At 45.7% G+C, this 19162-nt stretch overlaps 1 protein-coding gene across 1 annotated transcript; it reads left to right on the plus strand.

Annotated features, from left to right (window-relative positions):
- Positions 1 to 406: 406 nt before the first annotated feature.
- On the plus strand, positions 407 to 18694 carry LOC119448397 (RING finger protein 151-like). The gene is made up of 3 exons (XM_037711723.1): positions 407 to 688; positions 17619 to 17752; positions 18676 to 18694. Exons 1-3 carry the CDS (start codon positions 407 to 409, stop codon positions 18692 to 18694), a joined length of 435 nt encoding a protein of 144 aa, XP_037567651.1.
- Positions 18695 to 19162: the final 468 nt, after the last annotated feature.

Consider the following 19162-nt stretch of genomic DNA (forward strand, 5'->3'; position numbering starts at 1 on the left):
TTCGATTAATTCATGTAGGTCGTCACACACATGGTAGATTTCAAATGATTTCTATCTCAATGGTCTTGCTTTATGCGTGTTTCATTCTCCGTGCTTAGTATTTTGCCGTATTCGCAGTTTGTTTCCATTATTAGCCAGCGCTAAAACAATGGCAGTTTAGTAAGAGCTCCTGTAAACTATTCTTTGTGGTCAGTTTACGAGCATGACGGCTGAAAGCAATTATATATAGTGGTGGGTGCAGAATAATGACTGCATTTAATGGCATAAATATTAGGATGATGATCATGATGCTCTTGAACGTGAATCTCAGGAAGAGTTTCCGATGAACAAGGCGAGTTGTGTAAGTCATCACACCTGCGCAATGATTTCACTTAGCGCTGATTGGGGTGCCACCTGGCGTGCAGACATGCCGGCAGATCCATCCGTCTACTCGGCGGAGACCTTCGAGCCCAGGCCAGACCAAGAGCTGGTGTGCACCGTGTCCCGGGGCGTCTTTCGAGAACAAGTCGAATGGCCCTGCCGCCACGTGTTCTGTTCCATCTGTATCCCTGGCATGCCTCCAATTGGCACGTTGCGTCGCCGAGAGATGTCCGTGTCGCAGCTCGCGCCCGCGGTGCCCCTCGTGGCCAACATGATCGCCCGGCTCAATGTGCGCTGCCCACGTGGAGGTGAAGGCTGCCCCGTGAAGGTGAGTCGCTATTGAACCATCTGCTCTTCTCCAGTGAGACCAGCTCAAAGCACTTCTAATACAAGGGGTGATAAAGCATAGGATTAAGAAGCAGGCAAGTAGGAAAAGGACGACGATGGAAGAACACAGGGCAAGCGCTTATCCGGCGTTATCTTCCATACTGGTCCTCATCCGCTTGCGCACTGAACATGAACATTTATCGATGTGCCCGGGTATCAACGTAATAGGTAACTTTACTTCTGCTGGCCTCGGTGATCACTTGCTCCAAACAGTTCCACTGGTCCTTTCAAATAATGCTCAAATGTTGGACAAGTGTTTTTCGAATCCCAAACCATAATCTATTAGCCAGGTTTAGCTTGCCATTCGTGACGTCAGCTTTGGTCCTGAAGCACTGGTGTCCACGTCCTGGGGTTGCTGCAGTTGGCTAATGCCCTCCAGCTGCTTTAGGCGGTGAAGGAGGTTTATTAAAAGGCAGGACTGAAGTGTACAGCGTTATTTCAATCACCGTCCACAACGTCGAACCTTTACGACAAGCAACGCGTTCAGTTCCGCTGCTTCTTCATGCGTTCTCGTCGTCGTAATTACAAGGCGATCATTCGACATTTCATGTAGTTCTCCATAAAAAGTTCACAGCATCAAAGAAAATGTGTGTGGATCTGCAGAGGCTTGGGTGCCACCGGGATACAATTGACAATCGTATCTGCAGGATAAGCTATTTACAAGCCTCAATGACATAACGCATGACATGAGGTGTTAACACCTGCTGCAATATGAATTATTTCGTTAATGCAGGAAACAGAACAGAAACATGAGCTAAGCAAAACTACAGCGATAGTCAAGTTCTACACAGGCATTTATTGAGTGCACGCTTAATGATTACAGAACAAAAACTCGCATCAGTAATGGATATCATGTCAATTCACAATACAGAGCATATCAGATGACTTTAGTAAATCGGACTAGTATTTGAAACAAGATACAGCGGTTGCAGAAGAATGGAGAGCTGAAGTTATAAACAGTGGGTGAGCATATGCTTTCAGTTTGGAGCCAGCGTTTCGACTAAGGGATTTGGGAGGGTGCGAACTACTTTTCATGTCCGTGTTCCAGGGACACGGAGCATAAGCTGTTAAGGAGTACGTACCGCAAGATACTCAAAAATGTTGAAAAGAAGAGCTCAGTTGTGATTCTGGCTGTCGGAAAGTGGCACAGGACGGTGCTCCTTCAGCAGGCGTGCCAGGCCCAAAAAAATGGAACAGGAAAAAAATGCCATCATGTGTGATCAGGCGTTGTCAAATCGGTGGGCTTAGTTTTTCCAGTAAATGACAAAGCAGAGCTTCGACCAGCATTGCTATCGTTGCATTCACCAGTATTTTTTTTAATTTTCATTTTAGTGTAAAACAAACACTTTAGGATATTAACGTTGGGACTGGTGCATAATTGCATAATTGACACTTCCGAAGAAAAAACACTTTCAGCAGTATAAAAAGTTGTCCACAAAGGTAAAAGAATGTTAATAGTAAAAAGCCACTCAATGATTACAGGTACTTGCCACAATTCGTTAGAGCGAATGAAGCATAATTTCAAAAAAAAACAAGATATAATTACAAATGGAAAAAAGCAACGGCAGCCTCTCGAGTGCAACGAATTAAGAATAAATAACATAAAAGCATGGAATAAAATGCCTGTTCTCGTATTTGCAAAAACATTATTTGGCTAAAATCTGCTCGTAAGTGTTCAAGCGTCAGCCAATCAAGATATCAGTCATATTATTATTGAAAGATGCCGGCCAACGTCAGAGTGTACCTCCGGAAGAAAAGCTTCCCCATTGAGGCCCGTGGGCCCGAATTCTCCAAACCTTCTTACGCTAAAATTGTTCGTAAGATAAAATTTCAGCCAATCCTGATGCTGGACATTAGCAATGTAAAGCTTCGCAAATGAAAACCCTGGTTCGTTAGAAATAGGAAATACGCAGATCCAACGCACATATTGTACTCTATGTGCAGCGAGGCTTTAAATTATGGGGTTTTACGTGCCAAAACACCGATCTGATTATGTGCACGCCGGAGTGGGGGACTCCGGAAACTTGGACCACCTAGGGTTCTTTAACGTGCACCTAAATCTAAGTACATGGGCATTTTCGCATTTCGCCCCCATCGAAATGCGGCCGCCGCGGCTGGGTCTGATCCCGGACCTCGTGTTCAGCAGCCCAACACCATAGCCACTGAGCAACCACGGCGGGTGCAGCGAGGCTTTTTCGAAGTGGTTAACTAAGTTCTATGCAAAATAGTGATGCGTATAATTGTGGTTATTTTTCATTCTGTGGATCGCGTAACTTTATTCAATGTTTGGTATGCACAGCACTGATCCCAACGTTAATATCCTAAAGTGTTTGTTTTGCACCGCTCACCTGCTATGCCTAAATGAAAATTAAAAAAGAAACATACTGATGAATGCAACGATATCAATGCTGGTTGAAGCTACGATATCAGGAGGATGAAGGATATGTATGTTGTTTGCCGAGGGGAAAATAAGGATGAGAGATGAATGCATAGAGTGGAACACGTTTGTGCTGTTAAGGAATATTTTAAGCGCGTTACACAGTGCGCATACTCCAATCTCCAAGTATGAAGGTTGCCTAAATAAGATATTTAAAAAAAGGTGGAGAAGTCGATCAGTACGATGCGCTTTTCAATAAGATGTTGGTCGCCTTCAGAAACACATCGGAGCCCACATTATATTGTAGGCGCAAGATTTGCCTGTGGTGTTTTACTCTTAGAAACTCTATACCATCACTGGCACTATTTTGTGGCTAAATTTTACGCTATACGAGCACGTTTGCTCTTTCCTAGTAAGCGATACGGGGCGGCAGAACTATAAGCCTAGGAAGCCGGAATGGAAAGCTTCGTTGTTAAAGAATCACCTATCTGGCACCTCACAAGTGGATCTTTCAAAGAGACGGAAATTGCCTGCTTGACAAATCGCACTTTTATATTATCTCATAAAAAAGTTTCATGGCCCATCATGTAATTATGGAGATGAAGATGAGTTCTCGTGATGCCATGTTTAATTAGCTTAGATCTATCCCTCCCTAAAATCTGCTGAAACATCTACAGGTGTTCCAGATAACTCTGCTTCGAACTGTTAGAAGAAGACACTTTGGAGGCTGCCCACTCGAATGCCAATGCATTTCTTACTATATCCTATTGACGGCCATATCGCAATTCGTACCAGAAAAAGCCGAACTCTGCTGTGCGCACCAAAGATATTTTACAACTATAGCTAACGCCATGTGTGTGTGTGTGTGTGTGTGTGTGTGTATGTATGTATGTATGTATGTATGTATGTATGTATGTATGTATGTATGTGTGTATGTATGTGTGTATGTATGTGTGTATGTATGTATGTATATATGTATGTATGTATGTATGTATGTATGTATGTATGTATGTATGTATGTATGTATGTATGTATGTATGTATGTATGTATGTATGTATGTATGTATGTATGTATGTATGTATGTATGTATTGTGGGCATTTATTACGCACATCTTCCTCACCTGTATGTTATCATCATCATCCTCACACTTTTACCTACCCTCCTCTTCGCCTGTACATGTGATCATCATCATCGCATGTGTGCTGCGCTGGTTCGCTGACGGGCTCCCGGGCCTAATAAACGTCGTCCCAACCGAGACGTCACAAGTGGTGGAGTGTGCTCTTCGGTCCTACGTCCTCTGGCCGTCTGGTCTGCCTCCTGGAGTTTCGTTCAGGTCGCCGCTTGCGCCCACCGTCAGCTAGCATGCCGCAGGACGTGCAGCCTGGCGTCCCTATTGCCACCATTCCGACATCGCAAGTGCCTCCTTCCTTTATGATCAACAGCCTCCAGCGTGACCCGCATCTCTTCGCTGGTCTTCGCGGAGAGGATGTCGAAGACTGGCTGGACGATTATGATCGAGTCAGTTCCGCCAATCACTGGGATGATGTTAATAAACTCCGCCATGTCTCCTTCTATCTGCCTGGCGTGGCGAAGACGTGGTTCTTTAACCACGAGACCGACTTGACCAACTGGACTCTCTTCAAGCACCAACTTCGTGAAGTGTTCGGCACACCGGCCGTTCGGTCCACTCTCGCCAAGAAAAGCCTCGATGCTCGCAAACAACACCTGGGCGAGTCGTACACCTCGTACATCGAGGACGTCCTTGCACTCTGCCGACGTGTGAATTCTTCAATGTCGGAGTCGGACAGGGTACGTCACGTTCTAAAAGGCATTGGAACTCTTGCCTTCAATGCCCTCGCAACTAAGAATCCCGCTACCGTCGCTGACGTCGTCACCACTTGTCAGCGCCTCGATGAGCTCGAGTCTGTCTGCCTACAGCCCGACATTGACGGTGCCCATTCTACGGCGGACCACGATCTACGAACACTGATTCGCGCGCTCATACGCGAAGAGTTGCAATCTATGGGCTTACCCTCACCTTCGTCGTGTCCCAGCCAACCTTTTGGTGGGTCATTGCGTGACGTTATCAGGGAAGAACTGGCGTCCTTGACCTGCGCTGTGCCAGTACAAGCTCCTGTCCCTCACGCATTACCCACTACCGCACTACCGACACACGCGCAAGTTGCTGCCAAGCCTCTCGGCCACTACACTTCTCCGTTGCCGCTACCAACTTACGCGTCAGTTGCTACTGCGCCCATGGTTCACTTCCCGTCATCACCGCCAGAGCTTTCATCGGCCCATCTGACCTCACTTTCACACGGTACACCGAACACCCCCTACTACCCCACTTGGCGTTCGTCTCGTCCTACGTGCTATTATTACGGCTATCGCGGCCACATATCACGTTTTTGCCGCAAACGCCAGCAAGACGAGCGTCGGGGCTACGACATGTGTGAGCGCGATTTTTATAGTGGGGCCTCTTACAAATGGCGCGTTACTCTTCACCTTCGCACCGCTCTCCATCTCCGCCTGCATCACCTGAAGCACGCGGCGCTTACCGTTCAGCCAGACGCCGTTCCCCATCGCCCTTCCGCCGCTCATCGTCACTACTTCGGCCTACCTCACTTACCTCTACCGTTCGCGCGGAAAACTAAGCGATGCAGTTTCCGAAGGAAAAACTGCATACACACTTAAGACTGAAATTCCTCCAGCGCGCCCATCCAATATGATTCGTGTGTATGTTGAAGGAGTGCCCGTGGATGCTTTAGTGGATACTGGTGCCGCTTTGTCTGTTATGAATGTTCATTTGTGTTCCCGTCTAAAGAATGTTATGACGCCTTACGAAGGTCCCACGCTGGTCGCAGCCGAAGGGAACTCTATTCGACCTTCTGCCTTCTGTACTGCGCGTGTACTTATTGATGACATTCTCCATCACATAGTTTGCTGTGCTATACCCGTGCTCTCACCAGCTGATTTTGGGATGCGATTTTCTATCTTCTGCTTCTGCCGCTATTTGTTGTGGGCAGCGTGTGGTACACCTTACCGACACCGAACACTTGCTTGGCGAAGAAACCCACACGCCGTTTCACCTGACCGCTGTGGAATATACGGAACTACTCCCAGGACAAAACCAACTTATTACCCTCCTATCAAACGACATTGACCATGGTGACGTCTTGGTGTTCCCTTCTTCTCGTTGCCTTACTAAAGGCGTAGCATTTACATCGGGAGTTGTTCGATTCCACAATGGATCTGCACTGGTCACTGCCACTAACGGAACACCAGAAAAAATCCTACTTCCGCAAGGCACAACCGTTGCATGCGTCGCCGATCTGGAGCCTGTCTGCGTCTTGCCACTTACACCAGTCTCTTCTGGGGACCCATCTTCTGGTGTTTCTTCTTCGGCCGCCGCCCTTACAGCAGTCATCAGCACCCACTTGAAACCCGCGCAGACAGAACAGCTGCTGGCTTTGTTGAAAAAGCCCGCTAATTCTTTCGATGTCTATTCGTCGACGTTGGGCCAAACAACCGTTGCATTCTGACAGACGACACATCTATCGTGCGGCGCCGCTATACCGTGTGTCTCTAGCCGAGCGGAAAATCATCGAAGACAACGTCGCCGACATGCTGGAAAGCAAGGTCATTCTTCCCTCAGCTAGTTCTTGGTCGTCTCCTGTTGTCTTGATCCGCAAAAAAGATGGCTCCGTGCGCTTTTGCGTCGATTACCGGGCGCTCAATAAGATAACTAGAAAAGACGTCTACCCTATGCCCCGCATTGACGACGCCCTTGATTCCCTCCAAGGTGCGGAATACTTTTCCAGCCTCGATCTGCGTTCCGGTTATTGGAAAATCCCCATGCACGAAAACGATAAAGAAAAAACGGCGTTCGCAACCCCCGATGGACTGTACGAGTTCAACGTAATGCTTTCGGGCTCTGCAACGCGCCCGCGACTTTTGAGCGCATGATTGACACCGTGCTGCATGGCCTGAAATGGAAGACCTGCCTTTGTTATCTGGACGACATTGTCATTTTTTCATCGACATTTAATCAGCACCTGCAACGCTTGGATGAAGTTCTGACGTGCCTCGCCCGCGCTGGTCTTCAGCTGAACACCAAGAAATGCCGTTTCGCCAGCAAAGCCATTAAGATACTGGGTCATGTCGTGAGCAGGAATGACATTCAGCCGGACCCTGACAAGAGCTGCTGCAGTTCTTCGCTTTCCTCGTCCCTGACAGACCCAAAAACTTGCGCAGTTTTCTTGGCCTCGCCTCTTATTTCCGTCGCTTTATCCAGAACTTTGCCTCCATCGCAGCTCCATTACACAAGCTACTAGCTTCCGGTGTGCCCTTTATGTGGTCCCAGGAATGCGAATTAGTGTTTGCACGCTTGAAGGACGCCCTCACCTTTGCACCTGTGCTTTGCCATTTTGATGAGGCCGCACCGACTCTCCTACACACAGATGCTAGCGGCCACGGTATAGGTGCTGTTCTTCTGCAACGCGACAACTCTTCGCGAGAGAGAGTCATTGCATACGCCAGCCGTGTACTCAGCGCTTCCGAAAAGAACTATACGATCACTGAGCAAGAGTGCCTGGCTATTGTTTGGTCGATACAGAAGTTTCGCCCTTATCTCCACGGCCGTCATTTCACCATCGTTATGGACCACCACGCTTTATGCTGGCTTTCCACGCTCAAGAACTTGTCTGGACGCCTGGGTCGCTGGATTTTACGCCTCCAAGAGTATGATTTCGAAATCATATAAAAGTCCGGAAAGAAACACCAAGACGCCGACGCTCTTTCTCGCTGCCCGCTTCCTACGGCCCCGCTGGACGCCTCTGCAATCGCTTCGCACGTCACCAGTTCGACCGACACTGCTACGGTTTCCTCCCTGGCCTCAATGTACCAACTGCCTTTCGACGATGATCAGCCACTCGCCTCTCGTCAGCTGGCTGACCCGTACTGTCAACGCTTCATTGATCACCTCTCTGGAGCTTCTCGTCCACCTAACGCGCGCCTCCGTCGCCAGCTCGCGCACTTTAAGCTGGACGATGGCGTGCTGTATCGCCGTATTTACCATCCTGACGGGCAATGCTGGGTGCCAGTTCAACCACGCTCTCCAACTTCGTGTCCTCAACGCCTTTCACGATGATTTGACAGCTGGCCACCTTGGGTTCCATAAAACCTATGACCGCATTCGAAGTCGTTTCTATTGGCCTGGACTTTCTGCTAGCGTCGCCAGATACGTCGGTTCCTGCTCTCCCTGCCAGCGTCGCTAACTCCCAACATCTGCTCCTGTCGGCCAATTACAGCCGCTTCCGTGCCCCGCAGCCCCGTTAGAGGTTGTTGGGATCGACCTTTACGGGCCCCTTCCTGTCACTACTGCTGGCAATCGATGGATAGTGACTGCCGTCGACCATCTGACGCGCTACGCTGAGACAGCTTCTGTGCTTACTGGCTCTGCTTCGGAAGTTGCTCACTTCGTTCTTGAAGCCATTATTCTACGCCATGGTGCTCCTCGTGTACTGCTCAGTGACCTTGGAAAGGCATTCCTTTCCCAACTGCTAAACGAAGTTCTTAGAGCCTCCGGCACTGCCCACAAGAGAGCTTCTAGCTATCACCCCCAGACTAACGGCCTGACCGCGCGGTTTCATCGCACCCTTGCCGACATAATCGCCGCTTATATTCAACCAGACCGCAAAAACTGGGATGTTCTTTTACCATTCGGCACTTTCGCCTATAACACGGCCGTGCAGCGCACAACTGGCTACTCGCCATTTTACCTCGTTTATGGACGCTCCCCTACTTTCTTTCTGGACGTTTTATTCTTCAACTCCAAGACTAATACATCTCTATCATCGTGCGAAGAGTACATTTCCCGACTCGACCACTGTCGCCAGCTTGCTCGCCTGAACACAGAGGCCAGACAACAAGACCGGAAAAATATTTACGACGAATGCCATCGCGTTGTATCTTTTCGACCTGGTGACGAAGTCCTGCTCCTGACTCCTGTTCGCACCCCTGGTTTATGCGAAAAAATTCCAGCCACGATTCATCGGGCCGTTCATAGTCCTTGGACAGACTTCGCCTGTCAACTATCGCGTCACTCCTCTTGACGCCCCCACAGACCACCGTTGCCGCAATACCGAGGTTGTCCGCGTCTCCCGCATGAAGCCCTTCACGCGGCGTGCCTCGACACCTTGACGGCCGGCCAGGATGGCCGCTTTCATGTTGGGGGGAAAATTAGTGTGGGCGTTTATTATGCACATCTTCCTCATCTGTATGTTATCATCATCATCCTCACACTTTTACCTATCCTCCTCTTCACCTGTATATGTGATCATCATCGCCTGTGTGCTGCGCTGGTTCGCTGACGAGCTCCCGGGCCTAATAAACGTCGTCCCAACCGAGACGTCACAGTGTTAGTATTATTACTCTTATTATTATTATTATTATTATTATTATTATTATTATTATTATTATTATTATTATTATTATTATTATTATTATTATTATTATTATTATTATTATTATTATTAGGTATTGCCGTTGAGAGCGGGAGTTGGGCGACGTTGAGGGGGACTTAGTGAAATGAAGCTTTATTTACATTTTTGCACAGGACTTCAATAAGCGAAATAACAGTCAAAGGGTCATCGTTACGGCCTTCAGCAAATCGGACGCTGCGGCCCATGGCTAGAAGAACGTCTCTCGTCTCGGTCTGTCTCTCGTTTATAACCCGTTCAGCCTGTCGGGGTAACGTCATTTACATCAAATCGTCGGACTCGTAGAAGTGGCCTCATGTTCGGCCAATGGGGATACTCCACGAGCTCTATTCTCCGATGGCCGCCTTCGTTCGGCGTTTACTCCTCACCTGGTAGACGCTCAGCAGGTAGTTCCCAAACGACATTCCAGAGTAGCAAAGCGGCTTTTCCTGGGACGGGGGTCAACCACCACGAGCCTTGCCAGCTTCCAGAGGTATTTCGCGAAGCGTCACTCAGGGGGAGACAAAGGCTTCATGGGGGGCACACGAGGGTGGGACCGCCAAACCTTTAGACGGTAGAACCGCAGCTTGGGCTTGTTGGGTTTGCATCCTGGTGTCAACAGCGCAAAACGTTAGACGGGAACACGAGACGAGAAGACACCATGATCGCTGTGCTGTCAGTGCTCGTGGTGTCTTCTCGTCTCGTGTTCTCGTCTAAGGTTTTCAGCTGGTAAACACCTTTTGACGGGTCCGGTAGCATGGTCGACGCACACCAAGATCGGAATGCGACAGCGAGTAGTTGCGGTCGGAGAACTTGAGGAATGTTAGTTAATGGTACATATCTAACAGTATGTATGTTCGTACGTACGTACGTACATACACGTACGTATGTCTCGTCTCGTACATACATACATGTACATGTACGTATGTATCGTACATGTATGTATGTATGTATGTATGTATGTATGTATGTATGTATGCATGTATGTATGTATGTATGTATGTATGTATGTATGTATGTATGTATGTATGTATGTATGTATGTATGTATGTATGTATGTATGTATGTATGTATGTATGTATGTATGTATGTATGTATGTAAAGGGTAGCGAACGTGGCCTTTTTAGAAACGTGCTGCTAGGCGAAGCGGACAGAATATGGCCCGACTAACGTAAGCGTCAAAACACTTAACTCAGAAAAATTCGCTGATTTACGTTTTTATTACACCCTTGCCGATAGTTGTTTATATGGGAAACTTGGAGGCCATCCCATTTTAATGGAAACCCCATTTTCTAAAATCTTAATATCGACCATAATTCGAGATACCCATCATTGAATTTAAACGCTAAAGAATATTGAAACCCAGCGCACCAGTAGAGCAGAAATGCCAGTGCGGCTATCACGTCAGACGGAAACACCCCGAGGCAAAAAGTGCGAGGAAGTTTAAAGAACGAACGTCGCGGAAGATTCTGAGGCCTTATTCACACAGCCGTCAAACGCTCCGTCACGTCACCGTCACGGCTTCCGTTTTCGTCAGGGGAGAGGGTTTCAGAGAGGGTTTCCGTCACCGTGCCGGCGACGGAAACGTAGAGCACCGCTCTGCGTCGCCGGCGAGCCGTTTTTGAGGGGAAAACGACTCGGAAACCCTCTCCCCTGACGAAAACGGATGCCGTGACGGTGACGTGACGGAGCGTTTGACGGCTGTGTGAATGAGGCCTGATGCGGCACCTTTTGCCAGGCAAGCGCCTACTGCGACAGTAATCAGTAATTCGGCGACGCGTCATCAATCAATCTTCGTCACGGGATCATGCTCCAAGCCTTTTTTAATACAAGGTCTTCTTTGGTGACTTCTGATCGATTTGGAGTTCGCGAAATCTGGGTGTCTCACTGACTTACTGATCACTGTTGTTAAAATTTATATAGAAGGCTATTTGAGGCCTTGTAGTGCATATTGGACAAATAAAAAGGCATCCAAAATTACACTTGGAATGAACAGAGCCACCAAGGTAGTGTATAGTTATGTGCGGACCAGTGATATTGGGTAATTAGTCTAGAAATCCCAAAGAAAGCCCAGATGTGCTCGTTTAAACTTCGCGCGCCTAAAACTGCAACCGGAAGCTTGGCTTTGCTCAACAAAACATTTGTGCTATTCCAGAAGGTTCTACGATATAAACATGAAACCGTATGGTAAACTAATGCGCCCAAAAAAGCTTGTTTTTCTTCGAGGTGAAGCGCTGTTGGATTCCCTTTTTACATAGAATAAAATAGTCTAGAAATAAAAGACGTTGTTGTCTGTGTCTGTGTGTGCTTGCGGGTGCAGCAACAATCGCACGAATCCAAAGAAAGCACAGGGTAAATTTAATTTTCTTTTAAATGGTGTAACAATCATAAAATCATGATCAATAAATAAATAAATAAATAAATTATTTAGCATGCTCGGGAACAACGCTGATGTCTGAGTGCTGGTGCACAGAGAAACAGAAACAAGAATGGTCGATATGTAAAACAACTACAACCAGCAGTCAGGGCATTACAAATTTAAAAAAACAATTCAAAACTTGATGAGCATCTAATTATTCAGTAACAATACAGCAATAACACGCGATTAAAAGACGGAGAACACGCATGGAAGGAGAGAGAAACTATGTCAAGACAGTAGAGGAGTGCAGCTATCAAAAAGGCTCAAGAAACTGTGCAGCTCGGAACAGAAAGGAGACAACACGTTTCGAAATATAGCAACATGAAGAAAATGACAGTTACAGTATAGACGTTCCGTTCTCTGGAGAGGCACGTGTCTTCTGGAAGACGCAGAAACGTGGAAGGGTCTGTGTTCCCTGATAGTCTTGTACGGAACCTGCAGTGAAACGGAAGCTGGTGCATCCGAATATGTAGGAATTCCATCAATGAGTTTGTATAAAAAGAGTACGTCGGTACGACTACGCCTGTAGGTAAATGATGGAAGTGAAGGATAATTATTAAAGCTTGAAACGTTGTTGGTGTGCTAGGTAAGAAAACGATATATATGCTCCTGAACGTTTTCTGTACACGCTCAATTAGTATGTCATTTGAATCGCTTGTACCATTCCATACCACTGAGGCGTATTAGAGTAACGGGAGGCATATGGGCATAAACAGTTTGAGGAAGGGAAGTGGCGTACGGAATTCTCTTATAAGTCTGCAAACGGAACCGAGCGATGCTACGCGCTTATGGTGGGCGGAGAAGCTCAACGTACAGTGAAAAAGCACACACAGATCGTTCATTTTAACGACCCTCGTCTACACTGCATGATTAATAGAATAGGTTAAAACAATAATAGGGGTTTTACTATAATAAGACACAATGCTCGTTTTCGATTAATTTAGAGTGAGCCCGTTTACCTGCCACAATTCAAAGAATGAGTATAGGCGAGACTGCAGAGCCGCCCTCAGTACTGCATAGATCCTTACATAATTTGATATCGTCAGCACAACTAAGAAATGAAGATTTCTGGATTGCTGGCGAAACGTCGTTGATGAGAATTAGGAAGAAATGCCACCTTACATGGAATCTTGAGGCCCAGCTCTAGATACCGTATAGACGTAAGAATATTGATCATAGACGCTCGCGAAGCAGGACCTATCGAGGAGATGGCTGCGTAGTAGGGCTACGATTATTATTACTTGATTAACTCAATCAGGCTAGGTGACTCTGTCGTTGCCCCGTTTCGAAGGGGATGTCAAGAAATCATCATCACCATAATAGAGCTCAGTTTGCTCACCTAGACAAATGCATGAGAAAGGGGACCACGGGACAGAGGCCGGTGCGACCTAATAAGTGATTGTTTCGGTTTCGCATCCTACCATGGGCAAGTTGTCTTCTCTAATTGTTTTTCTTTAAAACGAAACGGCCAAACAAACATTTAGTATTGCGTAAATATATACTGCAGAACTATAGTACTGCATGATGAAAAGACCATCGACACAGGTGTTATGCGTTTATGTGTCTTCAATCGTTGCTGTGTCACTGCGCAGTGTTATTTATTTATTTATTTATTTATTTATTTATTTATTTATTTATATACAGAGTACCTACATCGCCATGAAGGCATCACGTAGGGGGGAACAAAACATAACCAGTAATACAGAAAAGCTTTTGCACAGATATACTCACAAACAGAAGCCCTAGAATAGCATTTAAAGAGAGACATACAAGTAATGTGAAACGAACAGGTTTTCAAGATATATAGCGAATACATTTGTTTTACAAGAGCGCCATCACAGCATAGAATAGAATAGTTCGTTATTTGACACATTTACTATATCATTTGATAAAGTATTCCATTGTCTAATTGATTTGTGGAAAAAAGAGTAGTAAAACGTGTTTGTTCTGCAGTTATAGGCTGATATCTTTTTGTTGTCATCACAGCGAGTCGATATGTAATCTAGTCCTCAGAAGATAGATATAGCGATTGATACCTGTCTCACTGCTGTATATTCGGTGTAATGATTTGAGCCTTAACTATCTGCCTACGCATATGTAGCAGATCCCATCCTAAAGTGGCCTTCATTTCGGAAACGCTAGAGTACGGGCTGTAATTATTGCAAACAAACCTTAATGCTTAGTTCTGTAGTTCTGTAGTATGTCACGATGCAAACCCAAATTAGCACAGCAGAATGCCGTTCTGCCATTTATTTCGCGGCTCTTTTTTATTCATAAACGACGAATGTAAGTTGCATTAAAACGGGCGTGTATCGGTAGAATAGTATTTTAGGGCTCTCACGCAAACAAAACAGCTGAGTGTAGATTTGAAGCGTATGTAACAAAAGATCTACTCTCTTATTTCAGAAGAGAATATTCTCTCATCTATGCTCTCCTATTCTCTCAATTCATTGCATTTCACATATTTCTCGCGGTTATTTCATGTAATGACATGGTGTGGACTTTCGTTTACTTATTCTTGAATGTGCAAACGAATGCCCTAATACGAATACGATGCGAATACGAATATGATTCGGGTGGATGTCTACTTTTAGCTTTAATTCTCTGCACCTAGTGGGTTTCCGCTGAACTATTACGTTAAACACACTTGCCTTTGCTTCGATTTGTTGATAAATTCGACTTCGCCCTGCCATCTGCATGCTAGCCACCTCGTTAGCTCAGATGGCAGAGGGGTTGCTGTGGAAAGGCGGTGTCGCGGGTTCGAGTCACAGACCAGGACGAGTTTTCTTCAACTGCGAGGCTTTTGTTTCGAGGAACCCGTATTGGTTTCCTTTGTAGCAATTGCTACGTTTGAGTGGATGTCTCATTTTCCAATTAGAGCTACGATAGCAGCTTCAAGGTCGTGGTGCGCATCGAGCAATACAGGATGACTGAGGTAACAGTATACACAACTCAACTTGCCACTTTGCGTGATGGGAGTGAAAACCAACATAATAAAGATGACAAGGTTGGTTGTCGTTGGGTGGGCAGAAAGAAATTTATGCTCATTTGGGAAAACAATATTTTGTGTACTAAACAAAAAATACAGTGTGAATAGCTAATTCCAGGCGCTTGGACATTTTAGAGAGCAGAAAAACTGGCGGATGGTTTGCGACATCCGTTTCGGGTCTGGATTTCAAGACAGGAAAAATTCCAGCAGTTTTACAAACATGCAGAAAAGTGTAATAATTAATGCAGTTAATAAAGGTTATGTAAGCACAGGTACAAAGATACCACTGTATCCCTTGATAACGACAGCCGGGATGCCATCTTAGCCACAGGACAAAGATGGCCTCGGACACCTGAGGCAATCCCCGATGAGGTTCTCGTCAAAGAGTACAGAGCTGTAAATTCCACCATGGGAGCGTGGCTCGTGCACACCGCTCACAGGTGACAGTTTATATATCGAGGAGAAATAAACGGCAACAAATGCGGTGACTGCTTCCACTTCTCCACCACAGGGGTCTATCGATTAGACTTATACGATCTCCACGTTCGCTGGAGCGTGTACGAAAGTGCCTCTAAAAGTCCCAAATCACAATAATAATGCGATACAACACATGCTCGAACCTATACATGGAGAAGATTTCGTGAAGCGCGTGTATGACAAAAGTAGGTGTGATGCCTGCAACTCTGCTTGTTGTCATATCCTATGCAACGTGTAATCACACAGGTCACCACTTTAATGTCATGCAGTGTATAAATTATCCACTACTCCTTCACTATATATATCTACGCCTAAATGCAAGTTCCCGCAATGCGCATCCATGATACGCCGACGCAGCTGCGTCATGATAATGAATGCGATAATCGGTGTTTGTCGTGGGAAGAATTGTGAGAACAGTTTTATGCAGAGAGGACTCCACGATATACAGTGATGCGGTGGTGTATTCGCCTGTTTGATTGTATCATCCCTACGCCAGTACCTTAAAGGAAAAGGAAGCACGCTCTGTCACGTGTAACGCCACGTGACCTACACGCCAGTCGTCCCATAGTTACTTGGCGTTTCCACGAGAGAAAGACCCATTCGATTGTCGCGTAGTGTTGAGAGCATTAGGCTTTCTTGCTGGGAAATATAGGTTTCATCCCACCATCAGACACGCAATTCTTTTAGTTAATTTTCTGCGTATGCTCTCGTCGGCAAGAACGCGGCAGCGACAAGAACGCTTTGCGTTCATAGTTATATTGTGCAAAACTGGTACCCGCACATGTGCTGCGACACCTAAGGTTATAGTGAGACCGACAGACATTACGTAATACACACCATCGTATACGCATTAGGGCATTCGTTCCTCATATTCAAAAATAAGTAAACGAAAGGCCACACAGTGTCATTACATGAAATAACCACGAGAAATGTGTGAAACTCAACGAATTGAGAGGATATTAGAGAATAGATGAGAAAATATTATCTCCGGACAAGAGAGAATAGATTTATTTGTTAAATACACTTCAGATCTACACTCGGCAGTTCAGTAACCGATGCACGCCCTTTTTAATGCCATTTTAATTCTTCGTATATGAATGAAAAAGAGGAGTGGAATAAATTGCAGGATGGATGTCGTTTTGATGGGCTAATTTGGGTTTGCATTATGACATAACACTTCGCAGTGACACAGCAGCGATGCAAGAACCATAGACACATAACCCCTGTGACGTGGGTGTCGATGGTATTTTCATCATGCAGTACTATATTACTGCAGTATATATTTACGCAGTACTATATTTTAGTTTGGCCGTTTCTTTGTAAAGAAAAGAAAAATTTAAGAGAAGAAAACTTGCCAATGGTACGATGCGAAACAGAAACATTCACTTATTAAGTCACACTGGCCTCTGTTCCATCGCCCACTTTCTCATGCATTTGTCTGGGTGAGCAAAATGAGCTCTATTATGATGGTGATTTCTTGGTATCTCCTTCAAAACGGGGCAACGACAGATTCGCCTAGCCTGCTTGAGATAATCAAGTAACCTAGAGATATTTATCACTGCAACCTCTTGCCTGTCTCCTCAATTTTTCCTCTCTTCTTTAAAACTTGTATATCAACCTTCTATATTACCCATGCCAGCAGCGCTTTCATCAAATTTCCTCCCGGCTTTTTTTTTCACCAATACTCTACACTTCTTTTGCTTATCTCGAGTAGCCCTCCAGGTCATGGTGGTGCATGTTCAACGTGCTTTACTGAAGGCGCTAGCATATTTGACAGGAAATTCACGGATACCATTCCTTACTTCTTAGGTATTATTGGCGATGCCAATTGCATCTCCTTTCACCCAGCAATTCTGTTTGTATCATGGAAAATGGGCTATGGCTGACTTGGCATTAAAAAAGGATTTCATTTGTCTGTAATTCGAGGACTCATTAGAATTGGCTCACATTTGTTTCGCTTTCATTCTTTATTGAATCAACATTTTCTTCTCCCAAAATTATTTCTAACCGCCTATACGCGGCTCTGTCATAAAATTATGCAAATTCTACACAATTTCTGAAACTCCATCGTGACTCAGATGATCAAGTGCAATCGTTCCTTTAGCAACATACGCTGCCGACTTTTCAGGTGCATATGGATTCCCTGAAGCGCCACCTGGATTCTTCGGAGTCCCGCAACGCGCAGTGCCCGGACTGCGGAGCCCAGAAGCGCCCCTCGGAGCTGAGCTGGCAGCCGAGCGAGCGCTGGCAGCCGTGCGGACGGTGCGTTGCAGCCACGACTTCAGCCTGAGCGCCGACCGACTGCACGACCACGACTGCGTGCAGGAGTTGCACAACTTCATCACTTCGTCGTAACGCACGCTCAAAATGCTGCGCCAGCGGCCAAAATAGGCTCAACAGGGCGTGGACCGTCTTCGTCTCCGCATCGCATTACTTAATGCTGGTGTTGATGCGTGTCTTCGGCCATGAACTGGTTGCAGCCGTAGGCACAAAATGGTATTAAACAGGAGCGTCTATTTGAAGCTTCCAATTGCATCCTGGTTTCTTTGTCGTGTTTAGAGGGGCTGTTTGGTAAGGTAAAATAGGATAGGTTAGTAACAAGGTGGCAGATAAAGCTCTATGCGTCAACTGATGATTGCATAAACAGTGGAGGGGTTGTACAACTGTGCACGCCAACACAACGCTGGCGATTCAGGGCTCGTATAAAAAATATTATGCTAGAACTGTTTTGAAGAACCAGCCAATCACACTGTTCCATATATTACCGAAAACTGCGGACCAGACAAGACTAATTAGGAACAAAAAGCTTCGTCAATTCAACCCCAGAAGTATTAACATATGACGTTTAAAACTCGTATACATCGTGTAAGAAGTGTGAGTGAAGCTGGGAACCGAAATTGATCAAGAGCCAAGTGTCAACGAGAAAGAATTCGATGACAGGCGTATGAGCTTTTGCTTTCACCACAAGAAGCTAGGTCCGACGACAATAATATATATATATATATATATATATATATATATATATATATATATATTAAATATGCCACAGGTGAGTTAACGCTAACGTCCCCCTCTTAACAGTGCTTTTGAAAGAAAAGTTGTCATTACTGGACTCAGTTTGGAAAAGCAGGTCCATATCGCAACGTGAAACGTTGTGCGTGTGTTTAAAATTGGCGCATGTGCAGCTGCTGCCACTCTGGTTGAACCTTTACTAAGCACGAATTTTCGTTGGTTTTAAGGTGATGCTCGAGGTTTCCATGTCTAATTCCAAACATTGGATATAGGTCAATTATTTTTTTTCAAAATCCACGTAGATATCATGGTGCAACTACGAAGATAGGGCGCTAGATGTTTGCACTGCGTCTTTTTGTGAAGACTGATGGTGGGTTCATATCCGCATTTATTACGAGTTCCCATGGTTGGTTATATTCGAGCACGAATGGCTCCATTTCCGGTACATGTTTCAGAAGGCACAGAAAAACAAAATCTTCATCATAAGACGCAATTTTCTGTTTTTGTATCACCAATTTATGTGCCCACATGCTGGTGTATGTTTGTTGTTACCGTAACTCAATTGGTACTCTTTAAGCGATGTAGAAACACATTATGCCAGGATAAAGAAATAAGATTCAAAGGTGCCATCCAAGTCGGGTGCAGCTAGCCCAACTAACA

The sequence above is a fragment of the Dermacentor silvarum genome, chromosome 1, assembly GCF_013339745.2.
Source record: "Dermacentor silvarum isolate Dsil-2018 chromosome 1, BIME_Dsil_1.4, whole genome shotgun sequence".
NCBI classification, from domain to species: Eukaryota; Metazoa; Arthropoda; class Arachnida; order Ixodida; family Ixodidae; genus Dermacentor; species Dermacentor silvarum.

Excerpts from the sequence above, each read along its gene's own strand:
- LOC119448397 (XM_037711723.1), top strand. The coding sequence starts at position 407 with ATGCCGGCAGATCCATCCGTCTACTCGGCGGAGACCTTCGAGCCCAGG. Across the intron at positions 689-17,618 it reads GTGAAGGCTGCCCCGTGAAG|GTGCATATGGATTCCCTGAA; the intron begins GTGAGTCGCTAT and ends CCGACTTTTCAG.